At 37.9% G+C, this 18,587-nt stretch overlaps 1 protein-coding gene across 1 annotated transcript in view; it reads right to left on the bottom strand.

Moving 5' to 3' along the window:
- SPIDR (scaffold protein involved in DNA repair) overlaps positions 1 to 18,587 on the bottom strand; it is a 488,464-nt gene that overhangs the window by 344,965 nt on the left and 124,912 nt on the right. The window contains exon 2 of the mRNA XM_021688483.2: positions 67 to 311. Within this exon, the coding sequence (XP_021544158.2) occupies positions 67 to 212 (146 nt within the window). The 5' untranslated portion in view covers positions 213 to 311. The remainder of the gene's footprint in view (positions 1 to 66; positions 312 to 18,587) is intronic.

Raw genomic sequence — 18,587 nt, 5'->3', positions numbered from 1 at the left:
TTTAAAGAAAGATAACAACTTAAAAAAAAAAAAAAAGAATTTAAAAAAAAAAAGGTGTAATTTAACCTTAGAAGCTTCTTCTTGTTTGCTGATGTGTCTGGAATCCTGGGAAAAGTCTGTTCCTGGGGTGTGTACAAAATGGTCTCTGCAGATTTCACCCTCTGCTTTATCAGTTTCTCCATCATCTGTCTATCATCAGATCCAAAATCCATGTGGTATTTGGGAGAGGATTCGGAATCAATGAACAAGACATTCTCTGAGTCATCTTCCTTTTCACTATCTGATGAATACTCCAAAATTTCTGTAGAACTCTGAAAGATATTAAAAGAAAGGCAGTTACTTCGGCTCGGGTCGTGGTCCTGGAGTGCCAGGATCGAGTCCTGCATCGGGCTCCCTGCTCAGCGGGGAGTCTGCTTCTTCCTCTGACCCTCTTCCCTCTCGTGCTCTGTCTCTCATTCTCTCTCTCTCAGATAAAATCTTTAAAAAAAGGGGCGCCTGGGTGGCTCAGTTGGTTAAGCGACTGCCTTCGGCTCAGGTCATGATCCTGGAGTTCCGGGATCGAGTCCCGCATCGGGCTCTCTGCTCGGCGGGAAGTCTGCTTCTCCCTCTGACCTTCCTCCTTCTCATGCTCTCTGTCTCTCATTCTCTCTCTCTCAAATAAATAAATAAAATCTTTAAAAATATATATATATTTAAAAAAAAAAGAAAGAAAGGCAATTAAATTTGGAGAACTCTTTATTCAAGTCCATATTTACATATGCCTTTATTCCATTTTCTCCTGGTTATATTCATCGAAATAACTTTGTAAATAGTTATGTATAGGTTAAACTTTTATTTTGAAATTACTATCAACAGGTCCTATTTAAGAATACGAGTCATTGCCTCTTTTTCCTAACATTTCCTAAAATGTTTCTTACTTTCTCCTACTCAAATTTCTTATTCAAAAATTTTTTTGAAAAGTGGATTATAAAACAGAGATCATATCATATAGTGAATCCTGGACAGGAGAATCAAAATTTTTTCTGTGATGTCTTCTGTTTTTACTTAGACACACACTAAAATATTTAAATGTGGTAGGTATTTTATTTTCCCATTACTTGGTTTTGCAAGTCAGTCCCATTTTGTTCTAACATCAGCAACAATTTATCCTTCAACATTCTAATTTTCCAGTGTATTAGTAAGCTCTTCTAATTTAATACCTTTATAAAAATTTAAATTTATTAAATGAAAACAGTACATTTAGTTGAAATGGATCTTCTGTCCCCACTCAATTTGTAGGGTAGGCACGGGGTCCTTCATGAGGAGCCCTGTTTATTTTGATGGATCAACATGGACTATGTCCCTGGCACTGTAGCAGACACTTGGTTTAAGAGAGGATACAAGTGTATGAGGGTTACTGTTGGTTAAATCGGTGTGCGTGTGAACTAGTACGTGAGTGTGCATGGTAGCACTAGAGTTTTCATCATTTGCTAATCTAATCGTAAGACAAAAAGTTTACTACATGTGGTCTTTTCTGAGGATTTTATAGTCAAATCCTTTTTAAGAGGTTAAAAAGGACATCACTCATTCCCACATCTCCAAAAAACTGCCTGGGTAGTCACCTGTTACTAGGCACATTTAAAATAAGAAAAAGTAAATGAAAAAAACTTCTCAAATAGCTTAGTTCCACTATACTTTTCACAATCTCAGTTGTATACTTAAATTACTGCAGGTAGCTGATAACCCATTAATAAGCACTAGACTCACATGTTTTCCCCACAGCACAAATTCTGAATAAATATTAATAGGCCACAAAAAGAACCAAAGCAGTTTAGACTAAAAATTAACTTGCTTGACACTAAAAATTTGCATACATTGAGAATTCCAAATTCAATTCATCTTTTTGTTATGAAATTAGTGCCCTGAAGTTTTACACTTCATCCTAAAGCAGGGTTTCTCAACCTCAGCACAATTGTCATTTGGGCTGGATAATGTGGTGGGAAGTCTCTTATGCATTGTAGGGTTGTTTAGCAGCATACCTAGCTCCTACCCACTAGAGAATAGCAGCATGATCGCACCAGTCATAACTATCAAAAATGTCTTGAGACATTGCTAATGTCCCCTGGGAGATAAAATCACCCCTAAGTATGAACCATTGTCCGAGAAAAATGTCAGCAAATAACCAACCACATTTGGCCTGTGCTGGAGACTCACATCCAGAAGTGAAGGGGACATAGCACTTCATGGGGATGGAGAGGTCAGAGTGAAACGCATTAGTACCCCCTTCACTATGGGGATACATTTCAAGACCCTCAGTAGATGCCTGAAACTACAGATAGTACTGTATCCTATACAGACTATGTTTTTTCATATACATACATACCAGTAATAAAACTTAATGTCTAAATTAGGCACAGTAAGAGATTAACAATGACTAGTAATAAAATAGAATTATACTGTAATAAAATTTATGTGAATGTGGTTTTCTCTCAAACTCTTACTGTACTATATACTCACCCTTCTTCTTGTGATGATAAAATGCCTACTTGATGAGGTCAAGTGAGATAAATGATGTAGGCACATGACGTAGTGTTAGGCTACTAATGACCTTCTGATGATAAGTCAGAAGGAGGATCATCTGCTTCCAGACTGTGGTTGACCCCAGGTAACAAACCATGGAAAGTAAAACCACAGATAAGGGGGATTACTATAGTTACAAAACAATGTGTTAGAAGTACTGTAACCGAACTATTGCTCAGGCTCCATGGGGAACATGTAAGAGGAACAAAAAAATCCAAATGGGGCACAGGGAGAAGGGAAGAAGAACTGCCACCTAAAGCTGAATGCTAAGTGTAAGTTAATTAGACAGAAAGAAGAGCAAGTACATTCCAGGGAAAAGGAACAGGAGGAACATGAATATGAGGCCAGAGAGAACGGAGCACATGCAGGAAAATCTACAAGTAGCAGCCAAGAGAGGTTGTATGAGGACCTTGAAAACCATAGCAGGGCATTTGGCTTTATTCCGAGGCAGTGGGGGAATCACTGGCAGTTTCCACAAGGGCTAACAAAATCAGATGTTAATATGGAATGATCATCCAAACCACATTCTGAACAACAGACTCTAATATGGAAGACAGAAGGTATCAAAGACTGCCAGTAGGAAAGGAGCTGGCTAGAGGTTCTTCATAATCGAAGCAGAACACAAAGAGGATGTGAGTGGGAGTAAGAATAGGAGAGGTACACTTGAAAGAAAATGAGGGAAGAGATGTAACCACACTTGAAGATTCTCACATGTGAGAAAGGAGAGTGAAGACATATTCAAAGAAGACCCTAAGCATCTGTTTGGGCAACCAGAGAAGTGTGCTCACCTAGAAAGGGAATTCAGAAAATAATCTGTAGAGGAATAGTTGCCAATACACATTTGGTTTTGATATGTTAATGTTCTGATGCTTATGGAATAGCTGAGATAAAAGTGGCCAATAGGTAGTAGCTTTATGGGTCTGGAGTTTTAATAAAGTGATACGGGATAGAGATATAACTTCAGGAATCATCAAAACAGAAACTGTGCATTAAAGTATGTGAGGTAGAAAAGACTGTTCCTCTAAATTCTGTAAAAGTGAGAAAAGAAGATCCAGGCTGGAACCGTGGGAATATGATCACCATTTAAGCTGTATTCAGGTGAGAGGAGACAGAAGTTTCGGATTTGAGAAAAAAGAAATTGCACAGTTTTAAGAAAACTATGAGACCTTGGAAATAGTGTGCTATAAAGAATAAATGATGCAAAATAGTCCAGCCACTTTGGAAGACAGTTGGCAGTTTCTTACTAAACTAAATATACTCTTAAAATAGAATCCAGCAATCATACTCCTTGGTATTTACTGAAAGGAGGTGAAAAGATGTTCACATAAACACCTGCACACAGATGTTTAGATCAATTACTCATAACTGCCAAAACATGGAAGCAACCAAGTTGTCTTTCATTAAATGAATTAATAAACTGTGGTACATTCACACAATGGAATAGTATTTGGCACTATAGAGAAGTGAGCTATCAATCCATGAAAAGACATGGAAGAACCGTAAGTGCATAGGACTAAGTGAAAGAAGCCAAACAAAAAAGAATACGTACTGTATGATTCCAACTATATTACGTTCTGGAAAAAACAAAACTATGGAGACAACAAAAAGATCAGTGATTGCCAGCAATTATGGGGCGAAGATGAATAGGCAGAGTACTCTTGGACAGTGAAAATACTGTGTATGATATAATGATGAATATGTTATTATGCATTTGTACAAACCCACAGAATGGACAACACCAAGAGTAAACCTTAACATATACTATGGACTTTAGATGATTATGACATGCCAATGCAGATTCATCAATTGTAACAAATGTACAATTCTGGTAAGTGATGCTGATAATGGGGGAGGCTATAGATGTGTCACGGCAAGGGGTATATGGCAAGTCTCTAGATCTTCCTCTCAACTTTACTGTAAACCTAAAACTGCTCTAAAAACATATTAAAAAAAACCCCAAAAATTGCAATAAATGGAAGGGGAGGTGAAAATAGGAGACCTGATAATTCTTTCAGAAAGCTTGGAAATGCATATTTTAATTTCTTTCAAAAATAGAAAAGACAACATAAAAAGACACATTTGCTCAGCTATGAACAATTCATATGACAAAGTTGAAGATAAAATCATGAAAATAAAAGTGTACTCCAGACTCGAGTGTATCTTCCAACCACAACCATGAGCTTTAAATGAATTTCCTCAGGAAGAATTTTTTTTAATGATTTTATTTATTTATTTGACAGAGAGAGAGAGAGAGAGACAGTAAGAGAGAGGACACAAGCAGGGGGAGTGGGAGAGGGAGAAGCAGGATCCCCACCCAGCAGGGATCCTGAAGCAGGGCTCGATCCCAGGACCTTGGCATCAAGACCTGAGCCGAAGGCAGACTCTTAAAGACTGAGCCACGCAGGCGCCCCATCAAGGAAGAATTTAATAGCATTAAGATGGGTAAGATTTAGGGGCGCCTGGGTGGCTCAGTCGTTAAGTGTCTGCCTTCGGCTCAGGTTGTGATCCCAGTGTCCTGGGATCGAGCCCCACGTTGGGCTCCCTGCTCAGCGGGGAACCTGTTTCTCCCTCTCCCACTCCCCCTGTTTGTGTTCCCTCTCTTGCTGTGTGTCTCTCTCTGTCAAATAAATAAATAAAAATCTTTAAAAAAATAATATTAAAAAAAGATGGGTAAGATTTAATAGAAATTTAGGTAGTAAATCAACAATTCCATATATTACACCTGGTGCTCATCACAACAAGTGCACTCCTTAATCCCTATCACCTATTTCACCCACCCCCACCATCCTCCCCTCTGGTAACCATCAGTTTGTTATCTATAATGAAGAGTCTGTTTCTTGGTCTGTCTCTCTCTTTATTTTCCCTTTACCTCTGTTATGTTTCTTACATTCCATATATGAGTGAAATCATATGGTATCTCTCTTCCTCTCCCTGACTTATTTTGCTTAGCATTATACTCTGTACTTCCACTAATGTCATTTTTTATAGCTGAATTAACATTCCATTGTATATATTTACATCCATTGTATACATTTACATTGTATATATTTACATGGATACATCTTTTTTTTAATTTTATTTTATTATGTTATATTAATCACCATACATTACATCATTTGTTTTTGATGTAGTGTTCCATGATTCATTGCTTGCGTGTAACACCCAGTGCTCCATTCAATACGTGCCCTCTTTAATACCCATCACCAGGCTAACCCATCTCCCGACCCTCCTCCCCTTTAGAACCCTCAGTTTGTTTCTCAGAGTCCATAGTCTCTCATGGTTCGTCTCCCCCTCCGATTTCCCCCTTCATTTTTCCCTTCCTACTATCTTTTTTTTTTTTTAACATATAATGTATTTTTGTTACAGAGGTACAGGTCTGTGATTCAACAGTCTTATACAATTCACAGCACTCACCATAGCACATACCCTCCCCAATGTCTATCACCCAGGCACCCCATCCCTCCCACCCCCCACCACTCCAGCAACCCTCAGTTTGTTTCCTGAGATTAAAAATTCCTCATATCAGTGAGATCACATATGTCTTTCTCTGATTGACTTATTTCGCTTAGCATAATACCCTCTAGTTCCATGCACATCGTTGCAAATGGCAAGCTTTTTGTGATGGCTGCATAATATTCCATTGTGTGTGTGTGTGTGCGTGTGTGTGTGTGTGTACCACCTCTTCTTTATCCATTCATCTGTTGATGGACATCTTGGCTCGTTCCATAGTTTGGCTATTGTGGACATTGCTGCTATAAACATCGGGGTGCACATACCCCTTCATATCACATTTGTATCTTTGGGGTAAATACCCAGTAGTGCAATTGCTGGGTCGTAGGGTAGCTCTATTTTCAACTTTTTGAGGAACCTCCATACTGTTTTCCAGAGTGGCTGCACCAGCTTGCATTCCAACCAACAGTGTAGGAGGGTCCCGTTCCCCTTTCTCCACATCCTCACCAACATCTGTCATTTCCTGACTTGTTAATTTTAGCCATTCTGACTGGTGTGAGGTGGTATCTCTTTGTGGTTTTGATTTGGATTTCCCTGATGCCAAGCGACGTTGAGCACTTTTTCATGTGTCTGTTGGCCATTTGGATGTCTTCTTTGGAAAAATGTCTGTTCATGTCTTCTGCCCATTTCTTGATTGGATCATTTGTTCTTTGGGTGTTGAGTTTCATCAGTTCTTTATAGATTTTGGATACTAGCCCTTTATCTGATGTGTCATTTGCAAATATCTTCTCCCATTCTGTCGGTTGTCTTTTGGTTTTGTTGACTGTTTCTTTTGCTGTGCAAAAGCTTTTTATCTTGATGAAGTCCCAATAGTTCATTTTTGCCCTTGCTTCCCTTGCCTTTGGCGATGTTTCTAGGAAGAAGTTGCTGCGGCTGAGGTCGAAGAGGCTGCTGCCTGTGTTCTCCTCTAGGATTTTGATGGATTCCTGTCTCACATTTAGGTCTTTCATACATGGATACATCTTCATCCATTTATCAGTCATTTTAGCCATTCTGACAGGTGTGAAGTGATAGGTCACTGTAGTTTTGCTTGTATTTCCCTGATGATGAATGATGTTGAGCATCTTTTCATGTGTCTGTTGGCCATCTTGATGTCTTCTTTGGAGAAATGTCTGTTCATGTCTTCTGCCCATTTTATAACTGGATTATTTGTTTTGGAGTACTGAGTTTTATAAGCTCTTTATATATTTTGGATACTAATCCTTTATCGGTTATTGTCATTTGCAAATACCTTCTCCCATTCCACAGGTTGTCTTTTAGTTTAACTGATCGTTTTCTTTGCTATGCAAAAGCTTTTATTTTAATTAAATCTAAAAGTTATTTTTTTTCTTTGTTTACCTGGCCTCAGGAGACATATCTAGAAAAAAGTTGCTACAGCCCATGTCAAAGAGGTTAGTACTTGTGTTTTCTTCTAGGATTTATATGATTTCAGGTCTCACACTAAGGTCTTTAATCTATTTTGAATTTATTTTTGTGTATGGTGTAAGAAGTGGTCTAGGTTCATTTTTTTACACATAGCTATTCAATTTTCCCAACACCGTTTGTTAAAGAGACTTTTTCCCATTGGATATTCTTTCCTGATTTGTCGAAGATTAATTGACCAAATAGCTAAGAGTTCATTTCTGGGTTCTCTATTCTGTTCCATTGATCTGCTGTGTTCACTTTTGTGCCAGTACGATACTGTTTTGAATACTACAGCTTTGTAATATAACTTGAAATCCAAAATTGTGATGCCTCCAGGTTTGCTTTTCTTTTTTCAAGATTGCTTTGGCTATTGGATCTTTTGTGGTTCCATAAAACTTTTAGAATTATTTGTCCTAATTCTATAAAAAATGCTGTTGGTATTTTGATAGGGATTGCATTAAATGTATAGATTGCTTTAGGTAGTATAGAAATTTTAACAATATTTGTTCTTCCAATCCAGGAACACTGAATGTTTTTCCATTTCTTTTGTGTCATCTTCAATTTCTTTCATCAATGTTTCATAGTTTTCAGAGTACAGGACCAGTCTTTCATCTCTTTGGTTAGGTTTATTCTTAGGTATCATATTATGTTTGGTGAAATTATAAATGGGATAGTTTTCTTAATTTCTCTTTCAATATTGGTGTACAGAAATGCAACAAATTTCTGTGCATTTATTTTTATCCTGCAACTTTACTGAATTTGTGTATCAGTTCTAGTCATTTTTTGGTGGAGTCTTTTGGGCTTTCTGCATAGAATATCATGTTATTTGCAAACAGTGGAAGTTTGACTTCTTCCTTGCCAATTTGGATGCCTTTTATTTCTTTTTGTTGTCTGATTGCTGTGGCTAGGACTTCTGGTACTATGTTGAATAAGAGTGGATATCCTTGTCTTGTTCCTGACCTTAGGGGAAAAGCTCTGTTTTTCCCCATTAATGATGATGTTAGCTGTGGGTTTTTCATATATAGCTATTATTATGTTGAGGTATGATTCCCTCTATATGTATATTGTTGAGGGTTTTTATCATGAATCGTTGTTGTACTTTGTCAATGTTTTTTCTGCATCTATTGAAATGATCATATGTTTCTTATCCCTTCTCTTATTCATGTGATGTATCCCGTTGTTTTATGAATATTGAATAAATCCCTCTTGATTGAGGTGAATGATTTTTTTTAATGTATTGGATTCTGTTTGCTAGTATTTTGTTGAGAATTTTTGCATCTGTGTTCATCAGTGACAATTGCCTGTAGTTCTCTTTTGTAGTGGTGTCTTTATCTGTAGTGGTATCTTTGGTATGAGGGTAACGCTGCCCATAGAATGAATTTGGAAGTTTTCCTTTCACTTCTATTTTTTTGGAATAGTTTGAGAAGAGGCATTAACTCTTTTTTAAATATCTGGTAGAATTGGCCTGTGAAGTCTTCTGATCATGGACTTATGTTTGTTCAGAGTTTTTGATTACTGATTGAGTTTTTTCACTGGTTATCAGTCTGTTTTCTATTTCTTCTTGATTTAGTTTTGGCAGTTTATATGTTTCTAGGAATTTATCCATTTTTTTCTAGATTGTCCAATTTGTCAGCATATAATTTTTCATAATATTCTCATAATTATTTGTATTTTTGTGGTGTTGGTTATTTCTCCTCTCTCATTTGTGACTTTATTAATTTGGGTCCTTTCTCTTCTCCTTTTGATAAGTCTGACTACAGCTTTATCAATTCTATTGATTTTTTTCAAAGAACCAGTTCCTGGTCTCACTGGTCTGTTCTATTGTTTCTTTAGTTTCTATATCATTTATTTTTGCTCTAAACTTTGTTTCTTTCCTTCTGCTGGTTTTAGGTTTTGTTTGTTTTTCTTTTTCTAGCTCCTTCAGGTATAAGGTTAGGTTACTTATTTGAGATTTTTCTTGCTTCATGAGATAAGCCTGTATTGCTACAAACTTCCCTTTTAGAACCATTTTTGCTGCTGCAGGTCCAAAGGTTTTGGACCATTGTGTTTTGTTTTGTTTTTTAAAAATTTTATTTATTTATTTGACAGAAGGGGTAAGGGGCAGAGGGAGGAGGAAAGAATATCAAGCAGACTCTGCACTGAGTGTAGAGACAGAAGCAGGGCTTGATCCCACGATCAAGAGTCCAAGAAACCAAGAGTCAGTTGCTCAACCTACTATGCCAACCAGGTGTGCCAGGACCGTTGTCATTTCATTTTCATTTGTTTCCATGTACTTTTCTATTTCTTTTTATTTCCTGGTTGACTTGTTCATTATTATTTATCCTCCATCTCTTTATGGTCTTTATACATTTTTTCTTGTGGTTGATTTCTAGTTTCATAGCATTGTGGTCAGAAAAGATGCATGGTCGACTTTGATTTTTTTGAATTTGCTGAGGCTTGTTTTGTGGCCTAGCATATGCTCTATTCTGGAGAAGGTTCTATATGTACTTAAAAAATTCTGTTATAGGATGGAATGTTTTGAATATATCTTTTTAATCCATCTGGCCAAGTGTGTCATTCAAAGCCTCTGTTTCCTTGTTGATTTTCTGTTTAGATGATCTATTGATTTGAGTGGAGTGTTAAAGTCCCCTACCATTATTCTATTATTATCGATTAATTCCTTTATTTTGTTATTAACTATCTTATGTATTTGGGTGCTATGTTGAGGTGCTTAAATATTTACAATTATTAGATCTTCTTGTTGGATTATCCCCTTTATTATTATATAGTGTCCTTCTCTGTCTCTTGTTACAGTCTGTTTTAAAGTCTATTTTGCTGGACGTCTGGGTGGCTCAGTTGATTAAGCATCTGCCTTCAGCCCAGGGTCCTGGGATCAAGTCCCACATCGGGCTCCTTGCTCAGTGGGGAGCCTGCTTCTCCCTCTGCCTGCCACTCCCCCTGCTTGTTCTCTGACAAATAAATAAATAAAATCTTTTTTTTAAAAAGTCTATTTTGTCCGATATAAGTATTGCTACTCCTGCTTTCTTCTGACATCCATTTGCATGATAGATTTCTCCATCCCTCACTTTGAATCTGCAGGTGTGTTTATGTCTAAAATGAGTCTTTTGTAGGCAGCATCCAAATGGGTCTTGTTATTTTAACCATTTTGTCACCCTATCTCGTTTGAATGGGAGTTTAGTCTATTAACATTCAAAGTAACTATTGAAAATATGTACTCATTGTGATTTTATTTGTTTTGTGGTTGTTTCTGAAGATTTTCTCTGATCCTTTCTTGTCTTTCTCTCATGTTTTGCTGATTTTGTTTAGTGATATATTTGGATTTCTTTCTCTTTATTCTTTGCATATTTATTAGTGGTTATTGATATATGGTTGCCATTAGCAGTCTATATTAAGTTGATGGTCATTTAATTTTGAACCCATTCTTTCTGTGCCTCTCTTCCCCATGTTTTAGGTATTTGTTGTCATATTTTACATCCTCTTATTTTGTGAGTTCCTTGACTGATTCTTTTAGAGAAATATTCAGTTTTACTGATTTTGTGTTTCCTACCTTCACACTGTCACTTTCGATCTTTCCTTTCCCCTCAACAAGTCCCGTTTAATATTTCTTTCAGAGCTGCCTTAGTGGTTATATATTCCTTTAGTTTTTGTTTGTCTGGGAAACTCTATCTCTCCTTTCATTCTGAATAATACCCTTGTGGGACTGAGTATTTTTGGCTGCATATTTTTCCCATTCAGCACTTTGAATATATCATGCCACTCCCTGTTAAAAAAAATCCCTGCTAGCTTTATGGAGTTTCCCTTGTATGTTACTGTCTTTATTTTTTTCTTGATGCTTTTTTTTTCTTTATCACTATATTTTGCCATTTTAATTACAATATGTCTTGGTGTGGATCTGCTTTTGTTGATTTTTTTGAGGAGTTCTCCATGCCTCCTGTATTTGGTTATCTGTTTCCTTCCCCAGATTAGGGAAGTTTTCAGGTATTATTTCTTGAAATAAATTTTCTGCCCTCTTTTCTTTCTCTTCTTATCCTGTAACTCCTATGATACAAATGTTATTACATTTGAAGGAGTCACTGAGTTAAGTCTATTCTCATTTTGCCTAATTCTTTTTTCTCTTTTGTTCAGCTTGATTACTTTCCATTACTCTGTCTTCTAGATCATTAATTCATTCCTCTGCTTCTTCCAGCCTGCTCTTCATTCCATCCAGCATGTTTCTCATTTCATTTATTGAGCCCTTTATCTCTGCTATGTTATTCCTTATCTCTGTGTTAAGAGTCTTCCGTCTGCTTTTTGTTTTCATGAGTATCCTTATGATCAATGCTTTAAATACCCACCAGGCATGTTACTCATATCTGTTTCACTTAGATCTCTGGCCATGCACCTGTCCCATTCTTCCATTTGGGATATATTTCTCTGTCTTCTCATTTTGTCTAAGTCTCTGTACCTGTTTATGTGTGTTAGGAAAGTCAGCTATGTCTCCTGTTCTTGAGGGTAATAGCCTTATAAAGAAGAGGTCCTCTAGTGCCTTACCATGTATCGCCCCCCCATTCCCCAGGGCCTGGTGCTTCCAGCATGTCTCCAATGTGTACTGTGTGTGCTCTGTTGTTTTGTCCTGGCCACTTTATCTTTCAGACCAGTCGTCTACAGAGACTCTCTTTGCCTACCATGGGCAGTGTTTGGCCCCTGGCCTGAATGTAGTGCATTTTAACTAGGTGTGCTCTGGTCTGCTTGTAAAATGAGACCTGTCGCCACTGCTGCCAGAACCAAGGCCTTACAAAACTCCCATGTCATGAGAACCAGTGTGAGCAGGGGTTTGGGCTGGTCTTCTGGGGGAGGGACTTGTGGCACTGGGACTGAGACAAACAAGACTGGGAAGGGTGGTTCTGCTGGAGCATTGTGTGTCGGGGGGTGCTTGATGTAAGCATGTTAGGTAGAAGTGTTAGCACTCTGCTGGTTCCCGCAGGTGGCCCTGTGCTTATGCAGAAGGGTGGCAGAGGGAAATGGTGCTGGCCAGTTCCTTTTTTCCTGGAGGGTTCTCTCCATGAACACTGCATTTCTGGGACATGCACCAAAATGAGCAAATAACCTCCCCACTGTGTCCCAGGGACTCTTCAGATCACTGTTTACATGCTTTATGTCTGTGGGTTCCTGGCCAGCCTTCACTCCAAGAGCAGCACAGTGCCCTCCAGGCTCTATCACAGCCAAGCCCATTGACCTCTAAAACTCTAAGGCTTTAGGGGCACTTGGCTGGCTCAGTTGGTAGAGCATGTGATCTCTCTACATCTCTTACAGAGCAGATCTCTGGGTTGTAAGTTAGAGCCCCACACTAGACATAGAGATTACCTTTAAAAAAAAAAATCTTAAAAAAAAACAAAACCAAAAACTCCAGGCTTTAAGCTCTGCTGGTTGTCAGAAGTCAGGAAATTCCACCTCTCTGACTTTCCAAGCCAATTGCTATGGAGATTCATTTTCTCCCTCTGTGCTTCCCTGTGTGTTAGTCTGTCTCTTGCCCTTCTCTGTGACAGTGGCTTCCTCCTGACTACAGTAGCCACAGACTGCTTCCCCCCTAGACCGTGTCCCCACACTTCCTACCCTGTTTGATATGGCCTCTTCTCTACCTTTAGTTGTGGAGTTTGTTTTGCCAGTCTTCAGGACAATTTCTGGGGTATTTAGGATGATTTGATAGTTATCTAGTTGTATTCATGGGATGAAGCAAGCCTAGAGTCCTCCTATTCCACCATCTTCCTCTCTTCTTGTACTTTTTAATTTTTATTCTGACAGGTATGAAATATTTCACTCTTAAGTTTGCATTTTCTTGATTATTGGCTCTTCATATTTCTTTTTCAGTGAATTGCTTATTCATATACTTACCCGTATTTCTAGTAGGAGAGACATTTACTTTTTACTCATATGGGTCTAAATGATGCATAGATTGAGAGGTCATCAGAAAACCATTATTACAATTTAAAAATGACAGAGGAAGACCCAGTACATAAAACTGAAATCCCTTCTAGTACCTTAAGAAAATTTTCTCAACCAAAGATTTTTTAATCATCTCTGGTAGATTGCCTAGTGCTACATAGTGACCCAGTTTACTTGGGCAACATTTTTCTTCCTTGAAAATTTTTATTCTTTACCAAATCATCTTTATATAAAATGTATTACTTTACTTCAATACTGGATCTCAAGTACCATGATAAAGCTTTATTTTTTTTCTTTTGAAACACTTACATTTTCCAATATTTTCTCCTGTTTCCTTTAGAAAGCTAACCAACTGGTGCCCTCTTAAAACTTTCATATAAAATTACTTCTTTCAGGGTGCCTGGGTGGCTCAGTTGGTTAAGCGACTGCCTTCGGCTCAGGTCATGATCCTGGAGTCCCTGGATCGAGTCCCACATCGGGCTCCCTGCTCGGCAGGGAGTCTGCTTCTCCCTCTGACCCTCCCGACCCTCCCCCCTCTCATGCTCTCTCTCTCTCAGTCTCTCTCTCTCAGATAAATAAATAAAATCTTAAAAAAAATTTTTTTTAAATTACTTCTTTCAGGTATACAGCCTTCCAGTATTACAGAAATAATACCGACAAGTAAATCTGGATCTTTTATAGCAGAAAATTTATTGCAGTGGTCAAATTCACAGAGCCAAAGAGTGACTATGTAGCTACGATCATTATTTGCTAATGTTTGAAACATAATACACTTATTAGTATTGTAGTAATACTCAAACATAATACACTTATTAGTATTACTATCAATACTAATAAGTGTACAACTCCCTGTGTTGGAAATAATATCTTCCAACACCCACAGAGATTGGGTGTGTGTGTAGAGAGAACACACATGTTCTCTTACATAAAGACAAATGAAGATCTAATAACTTCAGAACTGGGAGACACCTGAATTAGTGATTAAATATCACAAATGAGAAGATTAAGATATGAGCAAGGAGTAGTTCCTGTGATATCAGTCACCAAAAAACAATGACAACATTGTAAACTGTCTGTAAACTGAAACCATCTGCAACTTATCAAAATCATTAAGTGTTCAAAACTTTCTCAGTTTCCAAAAGTGAGCAATACTGCTATAATAGACAACTGTCACAATTTATTTCTGATTTCTCTTTTCAGAGATCGATGGAGGAGATAGCCTTCAACATCCAAGCAGTCACAGGTGTGGCCTCATCCATGTCTAAGCAGCCATGTGTCTACTATGATTTGCCTCAGGTAGACAAGTCACCAAAGTTGGGCCAATAAGATTTTTAATTGAGAGATACAGAGTCTGGGAAGCAGAAGCTAAGACACACTAATGGCTAATCTCTAAGTGAAAGATCCATGATTTCCTGCTGGTGAGGTTCCCAGAGCTGCCCTGAGACCCGGTTCATCCTTCACCTTTATCTTAGATTCCTTGGGGTACACAAATATGATTCCAATAAATTTCTTCTTCTTCTTTTAAAGTAGCTAGTTTTGTTTTCTGTTGCTTGTAACCAAGAGGCTTAATATCTGCTAAATATCTCCAAGAAGAAAAAATTTTCTATTAAACAAATATTTATTCAGTACACACTATGTGCAAGATGTTATGCAAGAGAGAAAATTTGAAACATAGTTCCATAAATAGCTTGACATCAAATAAAAGAGATATTACAAGCATGGTTCACATTAAATGTTACAAGTGGGCGAAGAATGGAGCCCTTATTTCTGTCCCATCTGAAACCAGCATACATACCAGGAGAGATAAAACCTACACCAGGTCTCAAAGCATTGGAAAATTCCTTTTTTCTTTTTTTTTAAGATTTCAATCAGAGAAAGACATGTATCATATGACCTCACTGATATGAGGAATTCTTAATCTCAGGAAACAAACTGAGGGTTGCTGGAGTGGTGGGGGGTGGGAGAGATGGGGTGCCTGGGTGATAGACATCAGGGAGGGTATATGCTATGGTGAGCGCTGTGAATTGTGCAAGACTGTTTAATCACAGATCTGTACCTCTGAAACAAATAATACATTATATGTTTAAAAAAAAAAAGAAGAAGAAGAAGATAGCAGGAAGGGAAAAATGAAGGGGGGGAAATCGGTGGGGGAGATGAACCATGAGAGACTATGGACTCTGAGAAACAGAGGGTTCTGGAGGGGAGGGGAGTGGGGGGATGGGTTAGCCTGGTAATGGGTATTAAAGAGGGCACGTACTGCATGGAGCACTGGGTATTATACGCAAACAATGAATCATGGAACACTACATCAAAAACAAATGATGTAATGTATGGTGATTAACATAATAATTTAAAAAAAAGATTATTTTAGAAAGAAAGAGCACGAGTGGGGGCAGGGGGAGAGACAGAGAGAGAAAGAGAGAGAAGCAGACTTCCCACTGAGTGTGGTGTGGAGCCCAATGCAGTGCTCAATTTCATACCCCTGAGGATCATGACCTGAGATGAAATCAAGACCAACTGAGCCACTAAAGCGCCCCTGGAAAATTCTTAATAGATGAAAATGAGAAGAGAGAAGAAATCACATAAGTCAGGAAACTAGAATGGATATTCAAGATACATAAACAAGTCCAGATAAAGTTTAGGGTTCACACTAGGAAATGAGACAATAAGAATAAGATAATAAGAACAATATAATCCTACAGATTGGGTGTGCGTGTAGAGAGAACACACATGTTCTCTTACATAAAGACAAATGAACAAACCTATCATCCATGGGGAATATGCTCAAATTTATTTCTTAGACTAATGATGGGCAAATTCTTTCACATGCTTTCAAGGTAGCTTCTAAGTACCAGTGACTGGTCTGAGTCAGTGGTAAAGTCCATGCATTCAGACTTGTTTCTGTTCCCAACCCCACTGCTGAAATGCACTAACAAATTAAGTTGTGATAACATTTTAATGTACTAAAAGTAATTCAATACAATTCATTTTTGGCCTACTACTTTAATAATCACTATTCTAAAATTGTTTGGTAACCAACAGTGCTAGTGAAATACTTCAGAGGAAGAGTCAATTGGTTCAAGTGATGAACAAAGGAGGCCAAATTCAGAGACAGGATAGTGGTGCTATGAAAGGAAACAGAGAATACCTTCAGGAGCAAAGAAAGGGAAAAGAAGATATTATTTCCAACACAGGGAGTTTTAAATGATCACAGGACTAGCAAGAGACATAGAGCCACCTGGCAAGAGGCTGGAATGCGGGTGCCTGGGTGGCTCAGTTGGTTAAGCGACTGCCTTCAGCTCAGGTCATGATCCTGGAAGTCCTGGGATCGAGTCCCGCATTGGGCTCCCTGCTCAGCAGGGAGTCTGCTTCTCCCTCTCACCCTACCCCCTCTTGTGCTCTCTCTCTCTCTGTTTCAAATAAATAAAATAAAATCTTTAAAAAAAAAAAAAAGAGGCTGAATGCATCTGCTTGGTAAAGAGGTCATTGGAGAAGAAATGATCCAAGACACCAACCTTTAAGATGCCCGAGTTGTGGACACATGTGAGAACAAACTAGCCACAGCATTCTACCTCCTGAGCTCCCTGAACATTAAGGAGTATTTATGTGACTGTAGCCTCATCATAGACAACCTCTTTCAGGTTGTAGGATAGGGATCACAAAGACTCCATGACTTCCATTACTTTCAGGGATTCTTTATTTTGATATTCTATAATACTATACAGCCAAAATGAAAAGAAAAAAGACCCCATCTCTCTCCTTTAAAATCTGCCAGTTATTTGGTAATGCACACAACATCTGGGCAACATGAAGAGCTAGGATAAAATAAGAAGCACATACATATACTTACATGAGCTGATTAAAAAAAAAGTAAAAAAAATATACAATTTTCTAAATAGGTGTTTATTCAATAAGCACTGTTTTTCCTTTAAAAAATAAATTTTAAATAACTATCACAATTTTAAATTTAAAAATTAATTAGCATAATGCTTTATGCAATTCATCTCATACCTTTGAAGCTAATGTAATCCTATCTACAAATTTCTTCATGGAATGTTTAGGAAAGATTCCTGTTAGTGATCTCCCTGAATAAAGAGCTACTCCTGAACCGAAGTGTCCCAATTCCTGTATATCAAATCTAAATCTAAATCCATGTATGAACGTCTACATGAGTAGGGTCCTCTTAGATAAAAACTGTGTCTACTACTAACAAAGTCAAAAAATAGAGTCTAATTACAAAAATAAGTAGTACCTCCATGGTAAAGTTACCTCTATGACAAATGAAACAAATCAGCCAGATCAAACACTGCTCTCTAACATTTAGAAATTTAAAGCTTTTAACTCTGAAATGTATTGAAAGGTCACACTAAGAACAATAAGAGAATACTAGTAATAAATCACCACTTCTTAGTTTTAAATGACACCTTTGTAGCTACTTACTAACTCAGCTGGTAAAACAAAGAAAAGGAAAATAGTAACTAAACTAAACCATTCTTTTAGATAACCAATTATAAGACAGAAAACAGCTCACTTGACTCATATTTCATGCAAAACAAAAGTCTCAAGCCTTTGTTTTCAGCCCAGGTGAGAAGGTGTCCATGAGGGGAGGGGAGGCAGGTTGGGGGTAGGGGTAAGTGAAGACACCTTGTATGCCTGGTGGTAAGGGGGCAGGTGCTGGCTGCACCCTGACTTGCAGGGCCAGGCATGTTCCCCATGCCACATCCTGCAGTACAGTGGTTTCTGCTCTCTGAGACTTCCCACTCAATTACTGACCAGGCCCAGACCTGCCCTTGTAAGATCTTATAAGATCACCACGAGTCGGGCTATGCTAAGTTCACCATGTTTATTTTAGGTTCAGCCTCCCTTTCTTAAAGTCACACTACAAATGAGAACAGTAGTGGCATTTTAAGGAAAGAACAAAAGGATTTTAAGGCTCTGCCTGCTCAGAAGCTTTTAAATCTAATAACCACTAAATGTTTTTAGGGAAGGTAGAAGGTAAGGGCAACAGCAAAAATGCCATAGGAGATAAGCCACGGCAACTGTGGCAAACAAAATGACCAAAACCAAGACATCTCCTAAAAATTAAAGGGAATGAAAGAGTACTGGTGACTGATAAACCAACAAATTTACTTAGCAAATGCCTTTATTTCCACTCCCAATATTAAAATGGAATTTACTCATTTAACAAATTA

This window comes from Neomonachus schauinslandi, chromosome 4 (assembly GCF_002201575.2).
Source record: "Neomonachus schauinslandi chromosome 4, ASM220157v2, whole genome shotgun sequence".
Taxonomy (NCBI): Eukaryota; Metazoa; Chordata; class Mammalia; order Carnivora; family Phocidae; genus Neomonachus; species Neomonachus schauinslandi.
This window is presented reverse-complemented; position numbering and strand designations above follow the sequence as displayed.